General features: G+C 42.5%; 1 protein-coding gene across 17 annotated transcripts in view; it reads left to right on the top strand.

The window, feature by feature from the left end:
• Window positions 1–23,880, top strand: part of Asph (aspartate beta-hydroxylase) — a 340,882-nt gene that overhangs the window by 135,637 nt on the left and 181,365 nt on the right. For all 17 annotated transcript variants that reach the window (XM_037202420.1, XM_037202409.1, XM_037202410.1 and 14 more), the window contains 2 exons: window positions 17,526–17,611; window positions 21,939–22,025. In XM_037202420.1, coding sequence (XP_037058315.1) covers window positions 17,526–17,611; window positions 21,939–22,025 — 173 coding nt within the window. The remainder of the gene's footprint in view (window positions 1–17,525; window positions 17,612–21,938; window positions 22,026–23,880) is intronic.

The following is a 23,880-nucleotide window of genomic DNA, read 5'->3' on the forward strand; positions in this document are numbered from 1 at the left end:
TGCATTTACCTTCATTTCCCAGCAGTCTAAGTTAGTGGAATTAGAGTGTGCAGTACTTGAGGGTAAAGCTTCGTTGAGTAATTATTTTGAGATTCATGTAACAGTATGTAATAATAGCTTTTTTTAATTGACAAGTACTACAAATTTTATTGCCACAATAGAGTTTGTTTATCCATGCACTTTTATCATCCATTAGTTCCAGCTTTGAGCCATGACAAATACATTAAGAAATCTGTGTACAAGTCATTGTGAAGACACATACTTTCATTTCCCTTGGGATGTATAGGAGTGGGAAGGTTGGGTTAGATGGTATATCTTTAATGTCTTAAGCAATTCCTAAGCTATTCCAAATGGAAGTACACATTAACTTTATTCTCTCTTGGAGTGTGTCACTTCTTCTTCCCCATCCTTGCCAGCATCTGTCACTTTGCAACTGCTAGCCATTGCAGCCACGCCGATAGGTCTATGTTCACTTCCCATTCCGTCTTTACTTCACTTTTCTAGTGACAAATGATTTTGAGCATTTTTGTTGAACTTCCTCATACTGTCTCTTTTTGGAAGAAGTGTTTCTTCAAACATTGCCTTTTTTTAAATTAGTATGCTTGTTTTTTAATCTTGAGTTTAAAGTTTTTTGTTAAGGTATTTAAAAAAGATCTTATACATATTTTGCAAATATATCTTCCATTTTTTATTTTTTATTAGTATTATATTAGCATTAATGGATTTTTCAAATGTTAGACTAGTAGTATATATTTCAGAGTTAAGCCGTACTCTGCATTTTATTTATCTGTCCTGTTGGGTTGGGCTTGCCAAATGTTTGCCTGGAATTCTTTACCCCTGTGTTTGTCAAGCACACTGGTTTGAGTGTTGTTTTCATGTAGTGTCTCTGTCTGCTATTGGTCTCAGGAATAATGCGGACTCATGGTATAAGTTGAGAAACAGTCTGTTGTCTTGAAGAATTTATGTGTCATTACTTCCTGAAATATTTAATAAAATTCTTCAGAAAAGATTATTGGGCCTAGAATTTTCTCTGTGGGAAGATTTTGACCCACAAGTTCCATTTCTTTATTTGGCATAGATATTCAGCTTAGTTCTTCTTGACTTACCTTTTTAAGTTTGTGACTTTCAAGGATTTGGTTTATCTTATCTAGTTTGTTGAATTAATTCACAAAACATTGTTTGTCCTCTTTTTATCCTCTTTGTAATGCTGGAGTATGGGTGGCCCTCTTTCCTGATAGTGGTTAGTTGTTGTTTTGCTCTTTACTGGCCTGGTAGGGTTTATTTAGTTAACCCTTGAATGAACTTCAGTTTCATTGTTTTATTGCTTTGTAGGTTACTTGCATCTGTTCTCATCTTAATCCTTTCCTTTCTTCTTCTTACACGTTGGTCATTTTTTCTTTTTGTGAAGCAGAAGCTTGTAATATTCTGCGTTTTTAGTGACATGTTGGGAATTGTTCTAGAAATCCCGTTAAGTCAAGTTGCTTCATGTTGTTGTCCTCTGTATTCTTATGAACATTATTTTTTTTCTTGTTCCATCATGTACTGAGTTAAATTATTAATGGGCTTGCAGGTGTTTATAATCTTCTTATAGTTCTGTCAGTATTAATCTATGTATTTCTTAGCTCTATACTAGATGAATAAACACTTAGATTATTATATTTTCTTATGATCAGTTCTTGTATCAGCACGAAATAGTCTTCTTCATTGCTGATAATATTCATTGGCCTGAAATTTGCTTTGAACATTCACGTAAGTACTCCAGACTTCATTTGACTATTATTGGAGTAACATACCATTTCTCATCCAGCCGTTTTCAACTGGTTTGTGTTTATATTTGAGCCGTATTTCTTGCTGAAGGGCTCCAGCAGGCCTGAGCCTGGCAAACACAGACCTGAACATGGCAAGCCTGGCGCCACCAGGTTTTGCCTTTTTCCCTTCTTTCTCCTTTGCTAAAAACTGTTAGATTACATCCCTAAAGCTAGCCACCAAGGTCCAACTATCAAAATTCATTATTTGGCTAACATGTCCAATTATGATTTACCAACTCACCCTAGCACAGGCTCCACCCCCACCCCATTTTCTCCTTAAAAACTCATTCCTGCCAAAACACCTGCTTTCTTGTGCTTGACACTGCTGCTGCTGCAGCTGCATACCGTCTGCCTTTGCCCCTCCGGGGTAATAAATCCCCTTTGTGCTGAGAATTTGGTGTAGGGTGTGTCCTGTGCTCACTCCAGGGGGGCTAACACTTGTAGTCACTATACCATGAAGTCTTGGATTTGTTTTTGTTTTTCCCCAACCTAAAGCTTTTATCTTTTAGTTGGCACAATAAATTGGGCATTTATATTTAATGTGGCTTCTGGTATGCTTAGATTTAAATCTATCATTTTGTTCTGTTTTCTACTTGTCACATCTGTTCTTTGCTTATTTTTTTTCTTTTCACTCTTTTGCAAATTATTTGAATAATACTTACAATTATATCATGTCTTTGCTGGGTAACTACAGTGGTTTCCTTAGAGTTTATAAGGTATGCTTTTAGCCTCTCAGTCTGTACCTCAAGTGGTATGACATCACTTCCTGTGTGCCACACAGAACCCAGCACTAAGATGCTTCCAGTTTTCCTGTGAACTGTTGAGCTGCAAACTCACACACTTTACTTTTTCATGTACACCAAAGTCCATCTAACACTATACTATTTTTCTTCACAAAATATTGTTTAAAATGATTCTTTTTTAAAGATAATGTTTCTGAAGATATTTAAATAATAGAAAGATAAAACATATTTACCCATGTAAATAGTTTCTGGTCCCTTCACTCTTTGTGTGTGTTTGTATTTCCACCTTATACAATTTATCTTCTGCATGACACTGTTCCACAAAATTTCCTAGAGAGTAGTCCTACTTCTCCTAAGTTCTTTCTGCTCTGTCATATGTGAAACTGCTTTCATTTCCTCTTTGGGTTTTGAAAAACATTTTGCTGGGTATAAAATTATTAGGCCACTTTGTTTGGTTACTGTGCTTGCAGCATGGCTCTGTTCACATCTCCTTCAATTTTCTTCTGGCGGAGATTTGTTCTCCGTCAGTACTTCTGTTTTCTTGACTATGACCTGTTTGCTCTGTCTGCTTTTAGGACTCTCTTTTTTAAAGCTGACTTGAGAAACTTGGTTTGTGGCCCTCACAGTAACTGCCTTTCATTGCCTCATGTACGGTTTCTAGGAAACCGTTGTCGCGTGTATTATATGAAATATTTAGAACATTCTCATCATATATAGTCATTGCTTTAGTATTGGAAGAAAATACCCCTCTACTGTTATTTTCAGCACCTCTGAGCCCCTCTGTCCAGAATAGTAATGGCTTGCTTCATCATTATATCAAATGTTAGGTTTAATTCTCTGATTCTAGGCTAAACTAAAATCATATTTGTTTATAGTGAGAAATGTCCCAGTTAAACATGTGTTTTTTTTTTTCCTATTTGTTAAACTGTCAGAAATAGTGTTATCCTCTTTCTGTTGCCCAAACAAGCATAACCATTTCTCGTTCTCTGGAAAGCAGGATAGTTACTGTTGGGTTGCTTGCCAAAGATCTGTGGTCATCCTCTCCTGTCAGCCGTTTTTCCTAGAATCCAAGATTAGTAACCTCTGTAATACCAGGTTTTCATGTTTAGTGTCAGGGACAAGTTTGAAAGGCTCTCTTGAGATTTCTCTTATTGTTATCATCAGATTGATGAAATCTCCTCTCATATGTGTAAAAGTAGGAATCCCATGCAACTTCTATCTTAAAATATGTAATAATTAAAAAAAGTCGCTACTGTACTCTTTAGCACTCATCAGATCTACAGAACCTGTCGATAGTGAGGCAATTTGATGAAAATGAAGCACTGAAAACTATCGTGTAAGTTCCTAAATCGTTACTGATGTAGCTTGTTCTGCCCTGTCTATGGATGTATCCGAGATGTTGCACCTCAGAGTGACTTGCTGCTTGCTCAGCGTTGGTTTTGGGGAGTCCCTATTCATTTTGGGTTCTCTGACAGACACTGGTGCGGGGCCAGGCTAGGAGGCTATTTAAAGGGCATTGTTTTGACATTCATGGGAAATCACTGTTTCACTTTTAAAGGAAGAATTAAAGTACCTTTAAGCACTGTTTAAATGAAATTAATACAATTTGGTAGATAATTTTCTGACATACATCTTACATACATTTCTGCTCTTTGAAAGTGGATGTTGTGCAGAATTTTAAGGCTGGCGATTAGGGACTACAAATCTGATTTTAATGAGCACCAGTTATTGTACTGCGCAGTAATGCTTTGGGGGTTGTTAACACGGGTAGCCCTGTATATTTTACCCACATTGTAATGCTTTTTGAACTGGTACTTGTTCTGCTGGCCTTTCTGCCTTCTTTCCCACATTTGATGTGTCAGTTTGTGTTTGCTGCTGAGCATGTCCCTGATGAAGCCCCCCTCACCCTTATGTATCTCCTCACTGAGGATGGGGCCCACGCCCTCCCAGTGTGAACATGTGATCCCCCCCCCCAGCGGCACTCCTGCCTCCTGCCTTTTGTTGCTTAGATACTTCGTTAATGGTTAGAGAACCAGAAGACCAAGATTGTTTGAGCTGAATCTGGAATTAAGCCCGAGTTGAATTCTTCCCTCCTGAACAGTGCCCATGGAGATGGCATTCATAATGACTGTACATAGGAGTATGGACTGCCTGGGCACTGATGGAGTTTCTATTACATCTAAAAAAACATATCACCTAGTGTCTAAGATTTCTAATTCAACATATGGGGTCACATCTGTTAAAGGATTATTACTCTAGAAGGGGAATGATGTATAATTTATTAAAATAACCCTACAGGGAGACAGCCAACTCCATTTAATGAACTGAAATACTTGCTGCCTCCATGGAATGCTCCCAACTGAATCTCACGGTATTTCCATCAAGGGGGCAGATGAAAACAATTGCCCTTTATACAATGTTTACTGTGTTGTATTAGTTAGTGTCTCTCAGCTGAAAAAATATTTATGTTCACTGTTCAGTGTAAGCTTTGAATATTGGACTCCTGCTGGTTTGTACTTGATATTTAATTCTGAGGCAAACAAAGGTCCATTATTCCTCCACTGTAGGAGGCAAGGAAGGGGGCACTGTCCACCCAGCCCATCACACCGATGCAGACGGCTGGCAGGTAGGAGCGTCTCCGGAAGTGGTCCAAACACACCTCTTCTCCCACTCATGCCTAGAGATTGAAGCCTCACAAGGGGTTACTTTTCGATCAAATACATTAATTTTCCTTGATCACATAGCAATAATACAAACAAAGACCCTGTCCAAAGCCCTTCCACGACTGTATGCTGGCTGGGTTTCTCAACAGCAAACGACATGCCTGTCCCTCAGGGTCCTGGCAAACCGATTTCGGAGCCAGTGGGATGCTTAGCAGTAGGGAGCACCTTGCACAATTCCCACCTTTAAATGAAAGAGAAAATAGCTGAGGCTCCGGCCCACATTCCCTGCCGGTCTCTTAGGAACACTCGCTGATGCAGGCGGGCTTGTCCCGTGCTCAGCAGGTAGATTTTCATCAAAAATCCTGACGTGGGACTCTGCAGGGGTTTGCTCCGTTATCTCCTCCTCCCTCTCACATCTCAAGTTTTTCTTATGTTGAAATTTACTGGTGACTTTTTTTTCAGAATAGCAAATGTAACTTCTGGTTTTCATTTAGGAGGATTAAAATGTTTAGTAGGATTTGTCTTAATTGTTATTTACCACGATTAATGTAGTAAAATTGCTTTACGTGGCTGTTAGCATCATCCTGCATCGTAGGTGAGCAGCACAGTTCTCATGGCTACTGTACTGCAGTCTCATATTTCTTTACCATAAATTATTTTGCTTTTCAAATTAATTAATTTAATTTCATCAAATTCTGCCTTTAATAACTACTGTAATAAAAGTCAGTCACTAATATTTTGCATGAATAATCTTGATGAATGCTTGTACAAGTTGAGTATCTTTACCTGAAATATTTGGAATTAGAAATGTTTTGGATTTCTAAAGTTAGGAATACTTGCATATGTACAGTGTGATACCTTGAGGATGAGACTCAAGTCTTCTTATGCTATTTATTTATATTTCATTAATATAATTAATTTTGTATATTGTGGTGGTTAATTTCAGTTGTCAACACTACAAGATATAAAATCACCTGAGATACAAGCCTCAGAGATTTTATCTTGATTACTTTAATTGAGATGGAAAGACTCACCCATGGGTGGCACCATTCCCTAGGCTAGTTTCCTGTACAAAAAGGAAAAAGTGAGCTGAGCATAGGCATTTGTCCTTCTCTGCTTCCTTCCTGAGGGTGTAGCCTTGGCTCCTGACGCCCTGCCTTCCCAATCATGGTGCTGCCCTGTCATGATGAACCCTAGAATTGTGAATCAAAATAAGCCTCTCCGTCTCTGAGTTTATTTTGTCAGCATATTTTATCACACTAACAGGAAATGTAGCTAAGACATACATATTTAATAATTTTTTATGAAACAAAATTTGTAAGTGTTAAAATATCATATTTGTAACATCATGTGTTACTCAGAAAGCATTGAACTTCTGAGCATGTTACCCCAGAGGGAGATGAAAACAACTGGTATCCCTTCTTGTAAGGTTCTAACAACTAACCAAGTTGTGATTTGACCAGAGTTCACCTGGGGACTCCTGAGATTGTTAGACTAACTCAGCAGTGGGTGAGGGGTTACATTCAAGAGCATGGATGATCCCAGAGACCCTCCACTCCAAGGTCTGTACACAATAGGCATGATGGCCTTCCTGTGGCTGTGTAGATGGAGTCTGCTGTAGTCATCCTTCCGCACCTATATCCTCTAGCCCCTCCCAGAGATCGAAAGGCCACATGTAATGAGTGTAAAATTGCATACAGTTTGTTGTGGAGGGTGGCTGGATACTCAGGTGAGGGGTCGGTGACCCAACCTGCCCCATATTCTCCTTCCAAGAGTGAAGGTCAACAGTCAACAAAGTCAGCTATGGTGATCTTTGACCCAAGCCCACCTGGACTCCAGAAGATGGCAGCAGTTTGGCTGGAGGATAGACCTATACAACAGAGCATTTCAGATTTGGCCTTTATTGTGTTTCTTATTTTTTATTTTAAATAAAAATTTACAAATTTTTAAAAATTATTTTTATTGTGGGAAGGTGTCATGCCATAGCACACGTGTAGAAGTCAGAGGACAGTTTCCAGGAGTCATTTCTCTTCTATCATGTGAATTCTGTATCTCAAACTCCGATCATCAGGCTTAGCAGCACATGGTGCCCTCACTCAGTGGGTCATCTCGCTTGCCCAGACTGGGATTTTGGATTAGGGATTCTCAAAGTGTAATGGGGTTTGGGGAGCATGAGAAGTACACTGTGGCTCCATAGGTATAGTGTGGGTCAAAAGAGTTGCCTAAACCTCTACCTGCTCTACCAAGGAAGTGTTTGACTATAGAGCAAATCTGGAACTACAAACAAACAAACAAACAGAAAACAACAGCAACAACAAAAAACCCTTTACACATTTTCTAATACAGTACTGGGTGGTTTTGTGTGTTCACTTGACACAAGCTAGAGTCATTAAAGGAAGGAACCTCAGTTGAGGAAATGACTCCTGGGATCCTGCCATGTTTGAGTTCCTGTCCTGACTTCCTTCAGTGAGGAACAGCAGTCTTTTCCTCCTCAACTTGCTTTTTGGTCATGGTCTTTTCGTCACAGCAATATAAACCTAAGACAGTGACTCATACAGATTTTCTGTTGAATTCAGAAGCAGAATTTTAAAGTAAATTAAGATGCCATATGTAGAAGCTGTACCTAATGTTGGCGTGGTGCTTCACGCCCATGTCTGTCGTCCATGGCAGGTAGGTGAAGTCAGATACCCCCACTGCACTGACGGAGACACAGAGGCTTAGCCAGGTATTTCATATCACCCAGAAGTGGCACCGCTGGAGCTCATTCTCTCATGTGTCTGTGTGATGTAACTTGGTGCTTAAGACACAAAATGAAGGGAAATTACTATGTTTTTTTTAAACACCTATATTTAGAGACAGTAATACAAAGTTCAGTTAGTTCCTTTGTACAATGTACTACTTACACTAATACTTAATTCCACTCTGCCATCATCATCAAAGCTATGAACACCCCACTTCCTCAGAGTCTGGGCCAGATGCCAGAGATAGGAAGCAATTGTAAAGAGTGTTGGCATTGCGGTCTACTGGGGACAGCCCGAGACCGAGTCTGGGCTCCACTGTTTACAGACTATGTGTCCTGGATAAGGGGCCTAAGTGTTTAACCAGTTAAGTGCTCAATAGATGCCAACTATACATCAACCAAGAATTTCCCCGGTGTGGTAACAAGCACATATAAGCCCAGAAACTTGGGAGGTCGAGGTAGGAAGATCATCTGACACAGAGAGTTCAAGGCCAGTCTCAGCAACAGAGTAAGACCTTTGTTTCATAAGCAAAACAAAAAGAGTAATAGAGGCCCAGAGCATAACTCATTTGGTAGAGTGCTTGCCTAGCATGCACAAAGCCCTGGGTTCAGTCTTGATCCCTGTACTTTGTAAAACATGGTGTGGTGCCTCATATCTAGTATCATGTAATGGAGGCAGGAGATTCAGATGTTTGAGATCATTTTCAGATACATGGTAAAATCAAGGCCAGCCTGGGCTACATGAATGAAACTGTTGGGGTGGTGGTTGGTAACATATTAAGCAAAGGAAAGCTGTGTTATGGAGTTTTGCTGTCTCACTACAAGCAGCTGAGCTTTGCAAACCAAGAACCTCCTGGTTAGCTGTGCCTGTATCTTGTCATACTAAATGTACAGACCTACTAAATGCACTAAAACTTTAAATGGAATAAAATGTGAGAAATAGCTTGAGCTTTTGCTTCTTTTTCTTGTCTTCCTTCTCGGTCCTTCCAGCCATGGTGCACTGAACAGTTTGGATTAGTCATTCTTTAAAGCAACATACTTGGTTTGTTGTGTACCTCAGTTGCTTAGCACTGTTGTGTTGTAGAATATCACTTGAACTATGTAAAGGTGTGTTACATTTTTTTGCTGCACTTGTTTAATTATCTAATGATGTGTTGCTGTTTGACCTTGCCTGCCCCAACCACCTGATGGTCTAATAGAAATCTAAACAGCCAGTAGTTAGACAAGAAGAGGCTAGGGCGGGGCTGGCAGGCGGAGAGAGTCAGTAGGAGGAGAAATCTCGGCTAGAGGGAGAATGAAAAGAGAATGAGGGAGAAAGAGAGACAGACAGACAGACATGCAGTAGGGCATACAGAATGAAAGAAAGGTAAAAAGCCTGAGGCAAAATGCAAATGAAGAGAAACAGGTTAAATTAAGTTATAAGAGCTAGCAAGAAATGGACATCAGATCAGGCCAAGCATTCATAACTAATAAGTCTCCATACCATGACTTGGGAGTTGGTAGGTGGCCCAAAAGAAAGCCTGCTACACTGTGGCTTTTATTTTAAGGAAGTAAACGTGCCTACATTACAAACCAGTACTGCTGTTATCCCTTCTAGAATGTCTTGCTTTTTTCTTGCATTCATGCATCCAGAAACAGCTCTTGGGGATTTCTCTGTGGTGGGTGAAGTGCCAGATGCTGGGCATCTGTGATTGTGAGGTCAGTTCTTTCCTTGTGGAAACAATAAGCCTGCAAGGGGCAAGGTCAGGAAGTAATGGGAAAATTGAGTGCTGTTCGTACAACCACGCTATCAGTCTGAGGAGTAGGTTGTTTTTTTTTTTTTTTTTTTTTTTTTTTTTTTTTTTTTTTTTTGTTGTTGTTGTTGTTGTTGTTGTTGTTGTTTTCCCTTTAGGAACAAAATGTTATAGAAGCACAGAAAAAGGTGTTCTTTGTTGATGAACTATCATAGATAATTTCATGGGATTGCTTTGAAATAGGACCACAGATTGTGAAATCGGGGATTGTTTAACAGAAGTATTGGAAAGGGTTTTCCAGGTAGAGAAAGCACCATTGAAAAGTCAACTATGCAATTTCATGCCATATTTTAGAGGCTACAGAAAGGAAATGTAGGCTTCTCGGGTAAGTAGGAAGTGGCAGAGATGGAAACAGAGACAAAGGGCCAATTTGAGAAAAGAAGAAACTCAAGGTAAACACTGTTTCCCTTGAATAAGTACAGCATTTCAAGTGGGTTTGTGGGAGACAGTCACACAGTTAAATTAATGTCTCTTTAATTAGTAATTTAAAATGTATTTGCTGGCACTGGTGGTGCACGCCTTTAATTCCAGCACTCAGGAGGCAGAGTCAGGTGGATCTCTGTGAGTTCAAAGCCAGCCTGATCTACAGAGTGCGTTCCAGGACAGCCAGGACTACAGAGAGAAACCCTGTCTCTAAGGCAGCCCGACAGAAATATTCTCTGTCCCTCTTTGTGGCTTCCATGGACATCTGGAGTCCTTCGTCTGGGTTCTCATTGTACTGGTCTTTTGGGGTGGGCTTTGTGTTGTTCCTCTGCAAACCTTATGATTGCCACCGAGCATGTGCCCTGGACTCTCTTGGCTCTTGCAGCAGGTTTGGCATCAGAAGGTCCCACCTCCACATGGGCAGACAGCACATCAATACCTGTGCTCTCCGAGCAGTGTCACACCTTCAGCCTACTGGTAGTCTAGAAAATTCAGGTTTGCTCATACAAGAATATGTATTTTGTTGGCAACAAGCCTTAGAGTTCAATCAGGGCGATCATTTGTCTCTCCTGTCATTTAAAATAAAAATAGCTAATAACAGATGTCTGAGTTACTGATTGCCTTGGTCTCCTGTTCTGTAGCAGTAATGAAATATTTTGACAGAAGCAACTTACAGGGGAAGGGGTTTGTCTCAACTCACAGTTCAAGGTTGAAGTCCATCATTGTGGGGAAAATCATAGCATCAGGAGCAGGGTACATTGATTGCATCTGTAGTAAATAAAAGCAGGCATACAGGCAGCTCCTTTTCTCAACAGATTGTGACTGAGTTACAGAATAAATACTTTTCCTCTGCCTAGACTGCCACCCTTGCCTGGGTGTACTTATTTTCCATTTTTTTTCCAAGAAGGTTCCACTGTTTCATTTCATTTTATTAATAGTACTCCTAATCTGAAAGTCAGAAATGCTTCAAGACCTAAAATATTTTTGTGCATAGAAACAATTCCACAAGCAGAAATCCCATCTCTGACTGTAGGTGATGGATGTCATTCAAAACACAAGAGAGTCAGAAATGCTGCAAGAGCTAAAATATTTTGTGCATAGAAACAATTCCACAAGCAGAAATCCCATCTCTGACTGTAGGTGATGGATGTCATTCAAAACACAAGAGAAAATTTCCTTCAGGTGTGCATGTTGTATTTGTACTTGTGTATATGTGTGTGCATGTATATGATGTATACATGCATATACATGTATTCATGTATGTATATATGGAATAGATGAATTTTATGTGTGGCTTTGACTCCAATAACCAAGATTTACTAATGTAATTTATTTTACATATGCAAAGATTCAAAAATGCTATATTTTTGAAATCTAAAAGACTTATTTGTACACTTAACCTGTACTCACTTTTCCTAAATTCAATTTTCACCTTAATGCCTTTCTTCCTAGCTGTGGTTTGGATAAGTGTTCCCCAAGGATATGTGTTGAAGTCTTTGTCTCCAGCTCATGTACTACTGAGGTGAAAGGATATTAAGGTGCCATCCCCTCCTCATCCTCTTTTGCCTTCTGGTTGCCCAGAGTGGGCAGCCCTCCCTCATTGTGCTTAGTGTCTTGATGTTCTGCTTCAGCCCAGGCCCGGAGTCAGCTGAGCATGGGCTAAGGCTTGGGAAAACATACGCCAAAATCAACCTTACCGTTTTATAAGTTGATCGTCTAGTTTATTGTCACAGGGATGGAAAGCTAACTTTACATGAGACTCTAGCTTCTTTGTGAAATTTGTCTGTTGAATTCCAAACACAACCATAATATTTTAGAAGGTAAAGATTTTGAATTTTCTCTCTTTGGTGACTAATGCAAAATAAATTAGTCAGTGTCCACATGGGAGCCTTGTATATGTTCTCCCAACACATGGTGTCATTTCCCATGGGGAAGATTTGGCATTTGGTTGACATTTCAAGGAATTTGGGCTTTGTTTTGGATGTTCTGGGATCTACAAGATTATTTTGAATAATGCAGTAGCTTGAACAAGCTGCGTTTGGAAGATCCTCCGAATAATACGGCTCTATAGGCATAGAAACTTAGTTTTTTGTGTGTTTTGTTGGGAAAATTGTTTTGCTTGAGTGGAGCGGATCAAATAAAATGTGAGGATTCTGGGTATTTTGTCAGTGGCCAGCTTCTCCCATGTACCACACTCTGGAACATCTTGCGTGGCCTAAAGGGGAATAAAAGGAGTCATGATGAATTTCTCTGCAGACTAAGTATCTAATGTTAGTGCCCTGCCCATGCCTGTACTTTTCCATTTTATCTGTCTTTATACTTCAACTGCAGCATAGCAAGCGAAGCAAGGCTTTGAACTGCAACTGTCTCCTCTTCATTCTTTGTACTTTTGGGAAAAGATTTGTATTGACAAAGATTAAAAAACAGAAGTCTTCACTATAATGTAGACAGAGTCCTCGTGAGCCATCTTAAGTTATCCAAATTCAACAAAAATTAACCATCCTTCCCAGTCCCTATGTGTCTACTTTGGAAGGCTCGGAGGCTTGGTGGTGCAGGTCTATAATCGTAGCTACTTAGGCAGCTAAGGCAGGAGGATTACAAAATCCAGACATGCCTGGGCTCTAGAATGAGTTCAAATCTAGCTTTTGGAAAGTTAATGAAACCTTGCCTCAAAATAGTAAAAAGAGAAGTAGGAATATAGCTCAGTGGTAGAGGATGTTTCCAGCATGTGTTAGTCTTTGAGTTTAATCCCTAGAGCATGGGGAGTGAGGAATGAACTCTGTTCTGATTATTTAAATCAAGGAAAATCAGAGGCAAAGAGATCTCAGGAGAACCAGCCCAAAGCTCTCACTTGTAAATAAGGAAACTGAGGTACAGAAGTATAAGCAAGTTTGCCAAGTCCTGTCATGGCGGGAACTGGGACTCATCATTCCTACAGCTTGTTCATTTGCCTCAGAATAAGGAAGGGGTGAACTTTTACAACTGTTGAAGCTTCTGTGTGTTTATAAACATTTAAAAATAAAAATAGCTGTGATAGGATGAAACTTGGACTTCAGAATGAAAAATGGGCAGGCTACTTTCTTGGCAGTGGATGCTGTGAGGTTCTGGTATTTTGTCTATTTTTGTGCTGTTGTGGAAATGTAGCACGAGGGTACTTCCATGTGACTCTTCAGTGGGCATTTAATTTTAATGTAGACTGTTCTGGGTGTCCTAAACTGCCAATAATTTTTTTTCTCCTAAGTAAATCTCATATTAACTCGAACTTCATGCCTGGTGACACAAAGGACACATTGGAAAAACCTCCAAGACCTGCAGTAAAGCCTGCAGTCAGGTTCACACAGGCTTTCCTGGAGGCCCCGCTGTCACCCTGCGGACACATGAGATGTACGTCTTCACTGAGACAATACAACAGGACCTCCAGCCACCACCGCTCCACACCCAGAACTGGTTTCATTTCTGTGTCAGTGTATATACTGACATGCAGTGGGATGCTGAGAAGTCCCACTAGTTGGCAGTCTTTTCAATCTCGTTTTTAAGGTTTTCAGCAACAAGAAAACTAGGAGTAAATAGAGGTGAGAAGAGGAAGAAAAGAAGCCAAATAAAGATCAGAGAAGTTATTTTCACTGTCTAAAGAATGAGCTTTAAAATATTTAAAGTTTCAGCTTTATTTCTGAGGAGTGATGATTGAAAGATGAGGCTTGCATCATAAAGAATAACAGATGTCCTAACGCTGGGCCCAGAAGTGGGCATACTCACCCACCCTGGGTAGCGAGTAGCTCTAGTTCCTCAGGGTGGGAGCCTCCTCCATGAGTTGTTGAACTCCACTGAGGCTGCCCTCTTCTGAGACCACCCCGTGCTTGAGGTCAGGCAGCTCCCTAGCTTGCACTCTTCTGAACCATTCTGTCTAATTTATGTTTGTCCTCCTTTCAGGCAGCCAACCTAGCTCCATACACATGTTCTGGGAGGCGATGAAGGGTTCAGACTCAGACACACAGGCATATCCTTTACCAGTAACTCATATCCTCTGTCCTGTGGAGAGGCAGGAGGCTAAGGGTTTTCAGGCAACTTTTCTCTTGGAAATCAACAAATAAGCATTCATTCCTTCCATTTGGGTGAGAGGAGGAGAGAGGTAAGGTGACTAACTAGCCCCTTTACCCTTAGCAGTCTCATCAGTGAAGTTAGTTCCTTGTGTGTGGGAAGACAACGGATGATAGCAACCACGTGTGCAAAGCCTGGTGAGGTGCTCAGAGAGAGATGCTAGGAGCCAGCGGTTTTCCTTGGCTGTATTTGTCCCTCATTTGCTCTTGTTTTACTTATCCATTCTGACCAAGTTGCCGATGAGGGTCTCTGGTAGGCAGGGTGGAATTCTCTAAAGTCAGGCCATTACGGGGTGTGAGGAGTAAGGGACTCTGTTTCTCGTCTACTGAGATTGAGCCGTCTGTGTTTGTAGACATGCAATGCAAAATAAATAAATAGCTAAATAAATAATTATTAGTTGGTATGAAAATTAAGCTCTAAAGGCCCCATGGGCTGCTGAAGACTGACCCCCAGAGACATGTCACCAAAGGGTCCAGCAGAGGGGAGAAGCTATGGAGCTCACAGAGAGGCCAAAGAACAGGGATGAAAAGTAGGGGACCCAGCAGTGCACTGGAAAGAACCATTGCTGGGAGCAGGAGCAGATGAAGCCGGAAGAACTAGGTCTAGTGAAACAAGGAGCCACACAGGGCCATGTCTGGGTCCACGGTCTACTGCAGCCTGGGGCCGTTTTGATGTCTGTGGCCTGTGTTACCACCAAAGGCCACACAAATATCCACGGTCTATGCTGCCACCTGAGGCCGTGTTGGTGTTCATGGGCCATGCTGCTGCGGGGGGGCCATGCTGATGTGGGTGGTGTGTACTGCCACCTGAGGCCATGTTGATATCCCTGGGCCATGCTGTTGGGGGCCATGCTGATGTGGGTGGTGTGTACTGCCACCTGAGGCCATGTTGATATCCCTGGGCCATGCTGTTGGGGGCCATGCTGATGTCCTTGGTCAGTGCTGCCCTGAAGCTGTGTTGATGTTCTTGACCTGTGCTGCTGCTGAGCACTATGATGGTGTCCATGGCCTGTGCTTCGGCAGAAGGCCCTGATGACGTCTGCGGTCTGTACTGCCACCAGAGACCCTGTTGAGATCTGCGGCATATGCTGACCCTGGAGACCATGTGGATGTCCTTGGTAGCATTGATGACTGCAGACTTACAGTTGAAAATGAGAGACATAGAAGGCTTTGGTGACAACCCCTGCCACCACCACCCCACCCCAAGATTAACAGCCTAGACAGGAAGCCATTGAAGATAACCTTAAAAATTGTGATAAGGATGCTGAAGTGTATAGCTCTCCAGAATTGAGGGCTCCTGGCAGGGCTGTGGGCGGGGAAGGATTCGGTTTTCTTTAAGGGGGTGGCAACTGGGAGCTTGACCATGCTCCAGTGTGTATATGGGCAACAGAAATTGGGCCTGTGTCCTCCTCCTCTCCCTCCTCCTCTTCATCTTCATCCTCATTTGGGGAAGGTCACAGGAGAGGGGCAGACCTGGGAGGACTGGGAAGTGGGTGTGATTGGGATGCAGGGTGTGAAATCCCCAAATAATCAATAAAAAATAATTATGTTGAAAAAAAAAAAGCAAGCTGGATAAGAGCGGGTGGGCTATGGGGATGTCGGCATTAACAGCAGAAGACTCAGGAAGGGCTCCTTGGGGCTTGTGCTAAGTGGTTCATGCATAACATTGACTTAATTCTCACCCCCGCCCCAATTTTAAAGCAAGAAAGTGAGACTCGGGTTTAGAACCTGAAATGGCATATATATATATATATATATATATATATATATATATATATATATATATATATATATATATGTATGTATGTTGTTAGCCGTGATAGAGTTGAGCCTCAGACTTGCCACCAACCTTTAACTGCTAAACTCTCCCCTCTGGAAGGCCTGTGTTTCCCTGTGTGTTAGGTGAGAAAGCCAGAGTGCTGAGAGGGGAGGTGGTGACATGCCACTGTGAGGTCATGGAGAGGGGAGGCTGAGCAGACGTGGGGATGCTGGGGTTTGGATGGATTGGTTGATCTGCTGTAAAATGACTTTAGCATTATTACATGCTGATGGACCCCAAGAACATCAACAAGTGAGGCAGAGAAAAGATTGATTTCTCAGGCAGAGGACGAGGGTATGTGGGCGCATGTGTGGACCCTAGGGAGCAGTCTCTCTTGCTTTGTCTCAGAGCAAGGTGAAGGTTAATAAGTCTATAATATTAATATAAAAAATGAATCCATCTTCGGATTGTTCTCGCTTATCCTATTGCATCACATTTCTGGGATTGAGTCCTCTTCTCTATCTGGAAGCTTCTGCTTTACCCTTCAAGGTTCTGCCTTTGACCAACTGGGTTCCCAGGGAATTGGATGCACCTGAGTATTGCAGGGCACTACCCAGTGTGCACCAGCAGGCCCTGCCCTGACACCTGCAGAGTGTGATGCCCTTGGAGGAGAAGGGCTTTGGTTTGCATAGGACCCCAGACCACTTGCTAAATAAATAAGATTCAGCTTTGGTTTAAGACATGGTGCTACCCTACAGGAGCCTGCAATTTGGGCTAAGTAACTTCAGGGATAAATATGCTAATAGGAGTCATATGGGGGAGAACCATCTAGGAGACATGTTCATGGTGGAGGAGAGAAGAGGCTGGGCAGAAGATGGAAGCCTCGGGGAGAAGGAGTGGGCGGGGAGAGAGCGAGCAAACTCAACAGTAGCGGGAGGTTGTACCAGCCACATGGCTTTGAGTGAAAGCACAGGGGAGTTTTCAACTGGGAAACACAAGAGAAGCCATTTTCATGGAGAAATTGGCATAAGAAAGGGTGCTAAGGATATGGAGGGAGGCTGCAGTATTCACATTTAGCAGAAGTGTAGACTGGGGTAGTGGTGACTTCCTGTTGTAGGTTTTGCTGTCAAGCGTGAGTATGCATCGTGGCATCCCGAAGCAGTGACAGCAGTAAGGACGAAGCTGGTAGATCCAGGTCACCAGATGGGCTGGCAACATTGAGGAGATATTGAGTCCCAGGAGAATTAGGAAGTGAGTATACACTGTTGGAAAAGTTCACTGACTTCTTCAAAATGATGTCTGCCTTACATTTATACAGAGGGAATTATCTGAGCCATGAAGTGCAGGATGGCCTGCAGGATGGCAGTGTTTTCCTGGGTCTTACCGGCTCAGTGGTTGAAAGCGAACTAGCAAAACCTGGCTTCTCAGCCTTATTTTTAATAATTGCCTTGACAAAAAGCAAATCAAATGGAAAACCTCTTTCTCTCTCTCTCTTTCAGTTAAGAAAAAGAAGCCTAAACTTCTGAACAAATTCGATAAAACAATTAAGGCTGAACTTGACGCTGCAGAAAGGCTCCGGAAAAGGGTAGGTTGTGGTTTTTGTCTTGCACAAAAATGTGCAATGGTTTCATCATGAACATCTTGGGGATTTCAGGTTTGTGAAAAGTGCAGTAGCAATGGCAACAGCAACAATAATAAACATAAAAGAAATAACCCATGGTCTTCCCACACACCTCAGCACATTTCTGTGTGAACCAAGTCTCGTGGGGTAGAACTGCACCCAAGGGCCACATTGGAAGAGAATGGCCAGCAGGACCTCGCCTAGCGTCAGCCCACTTCTGTCCAGTTCTGATTACATTGATTCTGCAGCTACTCGGCCATTATAGGCTTCAGTTTCCTTGTTTATAAAATAAATATCATATGTATTAGTCCTAAATCCCTCCTGCTTTTTGTAAAACTCAAATTAAAAGAAATATTACCACTGCCAACTGCCAGTTAACCACCAGTCAATTCTGTAGACCTCAGAACAGACACAAGATGTCTCAAGTCCAGCACCTGTGGCCATCAAATGACACAGGCTTCGTGTTCTTCTCACTTGCTCTGTCATTAAGTAATTGGAATGTTCTACATTATCACTACATGCTTCAGCTTTTGAAAACAATGAATTGACATCATATTGAAATCTTATCTCTTTTAGCCTGGCCACAGTCATGTAATATAAGAATAATATAGTCCACAATATGTTTATTATATTGTAGTCGGGATATTAATTAATTATCTGCTTGCTTTTCTTAGAAATTTCATTAGACTATATTTAAATTCATAGTCTGTAGTGGTCATTAGTTTTTCTGTCTTGTGCTTTTTCTATGGAGCAGCCATTCGCTGCGGAGAAGTGAGCTAAAGGGATGCATTCAGGGAGCCAGCTAGGAAAAAAATGTGCAGGTTAGGGGTGGAAGTGGGCTGAGTCTGCGCTTCTCACCTGTCAATTGGAAGCAGCAAAAGAAGGAGGCCTCTGTGATCAGCATTAGACAAGACTTCACAGCTGAGGTTTGGTCAACCCTGGTCACCAACAGATGAACACGGTAACTCTAGAGGATGCTGGAGATGGTGATTGTTCACTGCACCTAGGGTTTGGACAGATAAAATGATTTCTGCATCTGTCTTGTTTCCCTTCATTAAGCAAAGCCATCTATGTTTTGTAGTTGATGTCGTTTCCTTAGGGGTTTGTGTGTGTGTGTGTGTGTGTGTGTGTGTGTGTGTGTGTGTGTGTGTGTGTGTGTTGGGGTTGGGGTTGGGGGGCGGTGTTGTATTTCTTAATCCAAATGTAGCAGGGACGTTTTCTTTCATCTCATTGTGTTTCCTCCACATTCTCTGCTCTTGATCATGCATGTAAACATGGGGAGGCTGTAGGTAAAGGTGACGTTTAGGCTGAAACATAAAAGGACTTTAAAAAGGAGTTTCCTGTGGTTCTAATGAATGATAAACAGACTGAGTTACCAAGGAGCTCATAAGTCAGTGGGATTTAAAGTGCTGGCACCATCCACAGTGTGTTCTCCAGCCTTGCTCATTTGGAGAAATTATGGTGTTTTCCTTCAGGAGCACTGTGAGTCTGTAAGAGGGCAAATTAAGGAGGAAGGACAGGCAGCCACATCTGCTCTCAAGATACATTGTGGCAAAAGCATCAACATAATTAAGTCTTGTTTATGACTGTCTTTATAGCTAGTATTTCCAAAGGATACAGTTCAGTATACAGGAATAGTTGAGGACAGAGCTAAGGTGCCCGGAAGCTAGAGAGGCTTCATCCATTTCTCACATCCAAATGCTGCACTGTGTGGAAGCATGTGCTTGTGTTTTGTTATATCCAAACTTGTATGAAATCAGATGACATTTGAATAGTCAAAGTTCTAAAGCTTTACAAGTACACTTCTTGATTCACTGATGTGCATATAATGTGTGTATATTCACATGTGTGAGTACACACATGCTGTGCTGTACACGTGGGGATCTGAGAACAATGTGCCGGCATCTGTTCTCTCCTGCTGTGTGGGTTCCCAGCAACAAATTTGGATTCTCAGGCTTGGTGACAAGTGCCTTAGCCTACTGAATCATCTTGTTGTCTCTGAATCACTGGATTTTTTTAAAATAACATGTGTTATTTAAAACTTCTCTTTATCTACCCCCACAGGGGTAGATATAACCTAGATTTGATGATAACCTAATAAAATATATTCCTTCACTTTTTGGAATTATTTATTGTAAAGGTATTATATTTTAATGGGATTGTTACTATAGTGGTATTATAAATGAAAGGTTTTAAGGGAGGAGATAATGTTTGCACTCTTGGTTGTTGTTGTTGGTGGTTTGTTTGTTTTGGGTTTTTTGGTAGGAGATGGTTGTGGTAAGACATTAAACAGAGCCACAGTAGGATGAGCACATGGAAGGTCACACCTCAGCCTCTAAATCATGCTACAGATGATGTCACCTCCAGTTCCATGCAGTCAGAATCAGAGAAACAGAAGCAGACTGGAATATGTTGTTTAGCATAATAGCTGTCTGCACTGAGCCCATAGACACATGCTCTACTGTCGATGCAGGTGGATCGTGAAGGGTCCTGATGATCCCACATCACTCAGGTGGATTCTGCAGTCAGAATGTCCTTTAGCATTGCCCACTGGCTTCACACCAAAACTGTGGCCCATGTATACATCTCTCCAGAACTGTCTATATATAAAAGTAAGCTGCATTGAGGGACAGCTCATTTTTAGGTAGTTACTTATAAATACCATATGCTTTTCAAATCAGAATAAGTATTGAATAGCAGTATTAGTAGCTAGGAAAGATCTTGAGGGAGAGAAGCTGACTAAAACCAGACACACTTATGTTATAGTCAGCTCATGTGTGAGCACGTATGATGATTCCCTATGAAAGCCACACAGCCTGTTGCTTGAGGCGATCTAAAGGATAAGTTCCCGAGGAGGAAGGATGTGCTGTAAAATTTGTTATGAATCTTGTGCGCCTGTGGTTTTGGTCTGTTAGTGGTACACTAGTACAATGCCCATGAAAGGGGCTTTGGCAATAACATTTTGGATATGATAGAAGCTGAAACGGTCCACCAAGAGATGACCAAATGCTAATCCCCATAACCTGTACAAGTTTCATTAGTAGGAGAAAAGGTCCTTCAAATGTGATTACGTTAAGGACTGAGACAAATTATACTGGATTCTCTATTTGGTCCCTAAGTGTAGCCATGTTTCCTTAAAAGGGGAATTTGATGCAGGAGGTGGCACACACAGAGAAGAGAAGGTGTGGGGATAGGAGTGGTGGGGCCACACGTCAAGGGACACGTGAAGAAAGGGGTGGACTTCCCTCTGGAGAAAGCATCGTCTTGGCAGAATCTTCATTTCAGCCAAGAAAAAGTAATTTTGATATCTACTTGCCCAGAACCTTGAGAGAACAAATTTCTCTTGTTTTAAGCCACCAGATTTATGGGGGTGTGGTCCCACATCCATAGGAAACTAAGGCCCACACTGGTGGACTGAACATTGACCCCCCTCAAAAGATAACCCTGTTTCCTGGGACCCATAAGTGTCGCCTTGGAAACCTCTTTCTAGGTGTGATTTTCATGGGCTGTCTGGAAAGTACATGAATGTGTCCTTCCTAGAAAGGTAAATGGAGATTTGGTCCAGATGGAAGACAAGACAGACAGATGTCAAAGAGGGCTGTGTGAAGACAGAGGAGAGTGGAGCGAGGCAGCCACAGGCCAGGGAATGCCGACAGCGTCAGGAGCCAGAGTGGCATGAGCAGATTCTCCCCTGGAGCCTTTAGGTCTGTTAGTGGTACACTTAGCACTTGATTCCAATATCATGAAACCAGTTTCAGCCTTCGGTTCTCCAGCCATGAAATTTGCAGTAATTTCTTACCTCCCCCATAGGACACTGATGGTATTTATTTTTAAAGAACCGTAGAGAAGGCGGCATGAGCTCATGCATGCCACAGAGGCAGCCATGTGTTCCACACAGCCGGGTGAGCCAAATCAACCCTGACTTCTACTGGAGACCAGTGCCCTGGCCAAGTGGCCCTGACGGCCTTCTTGTTTATTCTTCATCCTTTCAGGCACTTCCAAGCTGTGGTGACATCATTGCCTCCGACGGGCCTGAGGCATCCTTCTGCCAGTGTTGTTTGTCCCCATGTGTAACTTAAATGTCTTCATTAGGAAAACATGTGTGGACACTAGAGATTGAGGACAATGTGGTTATCGTCAGCAAAATTCATGTTTCATCATTTTCAGCTCACCTCATTTTAAAAATTAAGATATACTCATACAGTTTTATGTTTGTGCTTGACACAGCTTTGTTTTAACAAAGCTAATTATTCACTGGGGTTATATTTACGGAGTTGTTCCTCTCTAACAGGGTAAGGTTGAGGAAGCAATGAATGCGTTTGAAGAACTGGTTTGCAAGTACCCTCAGAGTCCACGAGCGAGATACGGCAAAGCACAGGTACCTTGGGCCCATCTCAGAACACTTTCCCGGCCTTCACATATTCTGTGTTGTCAGATTTTTCACTCTTTCACATTTAATTTCTAATTTCTTGGTCATTTCCCAAGTATATATATCCACCCAGGGAAAACACGCCATTTTAATTGAGGTAGCTTTCAATACTGTATCTGTCCAGTCTAGTGACATCCAGATGACTTGTCTCTGGCGTTGCAAATGGACACCTTTGCCATGGGTCCTCTGTCACCCTATGTCCCTTCCATTCGAATTTTCTCATGGTTTTCATTTTGGGCTCTTTGGAGCTTTTAGGCTCCGTTGTGTGACTGGTGATAATAAGTCTGCCTTTTAGAGACCTTTTAAATAAGTGACATGGACGGCACTTTGCTTCTTGGCAGCTTCTTTGACTTGACTCATTTCTTACCAGCCACAATCTCCCTCGTCATTCTTTCTCCACCATCTCCTCTTCTGAGTTTTATCATCTCTCAGCTCCTGTCACAGGCGTGGCCAGGCTCACCTCTTCATCCAGCTCCTGTCACAGGCTTGGCCATGCTCACCTCTTCATCCAGCTCCTGTCACAGGCCTGGCCAGGCTCACCTCTTCATCCAGCTCCTGTCACAGGCTTGGCCATGCTCACCTCTTCATCCAGCTCCTGTCACAGGCTTGGCCATGCTCACCTCTTCACCCAGCTCCTGTCACAGGCGTGGCCATGTTCACCTCTTCATCCAGCTCCTGTCACAGGCCTGGCCATGCTCACCTCTTCATCCAGCTCCTGTCACAGGCTTGGCCATGCTCACCTCTTCACCCAGCTCCTGTCACAGGCGTGGCCATGTTCACCTCTTCATCCAGCTCCTGTCACAGGCCTGGCCAGGCTCACCTCTTCATCCAGCTCCTGTCACAGGCGTGGCCATGCTCACCTCTTCATCCAGCTCCTGTCACAGGCTTGGCCAGGCTCACCTCTTCATCCAGCTCCTGTCACAGCTGTGCTGGGAACGTCTGTTTTGCATTTGTTTGATAGTCAGTCAGCTATGGACACAAACATGGCTGGACATAGGAGTTTGCTGTATTCCTGACCTTACGATAGGAAGCTGAGGCCCCATGCTCTGCCACATGGGAAGATGGCAAATGAAGGGAGGTTTAGCATGATCTTTGGAGGCTTTCCATGAGAAAAGCAAGGTGAGGCAGAGTTCTAAGTCCAGGATTGCCTAGTGTGAACAGGGCTGTAGGAATGGCTTCTAATTGCTGGGCATCTAGCCCTTGGGTGACCAAGGCAAAAGATGTCCCCTCCTGTGGGGTAAGGTCAGAGAAAGGCCAGGCTCTGCACTGCATGGCTTGCATATCTAGGCTTGTTTGCTCTTTGCCCTGTCTCCGACAGCCAGCCCTAGACATTTCTGAGGTGTCAGTTGTTATAATAGGCAGACAACTTGAAACTGTTTCCCGTGTAACATAAGGGACAACTGAGAGCTGACTCTAAAGACAGGTAGTGAGAGCCACTGTGTGTCAGCCTCTGCTGGGATTGGAGAGAGGTCCCTCGCAACATGGACTCCCAAAGCCCATTGTGAAGGAGAGAGGCTGCATAAGACAAGGGAGCACCATGCATGGACTGGCCAGTGGCGGCTGTGAGGAGAATAAAAAGGAAGTAGGGAACAGCCACTGGACATGGGAGGGGTCACTGTGATGGACAGGGTGGCAGAGAAAAGGCTCACCGGGGAGACAATGCTTGAGGAAAGCCTTGGGTAGTTTTTTATAAATGAACATAGTTTTGAATCTTACAAGGTATTACAAATAAGCAATCAGATCACATTACCTCACAATGCATGCCGTAAGCAGGAGCAGAGGAGGCGATGGGATCTACAAGCAC

The sequence above is a fragment of the Peromyscus leucopus genome, chromosome 2 (genome assembly GCF_004664715.2).
Source record: "Peromyscus leucopus breed LL Stock chromosome 2, UCI_PerLeu_2.1, whole genome shotgun sequence".
NCBI lineage: Eukaryota > Metazoa > Chordata > Mammalia > Rodentia > Cricetidae > Peromyscus > Peromyscus leucopus.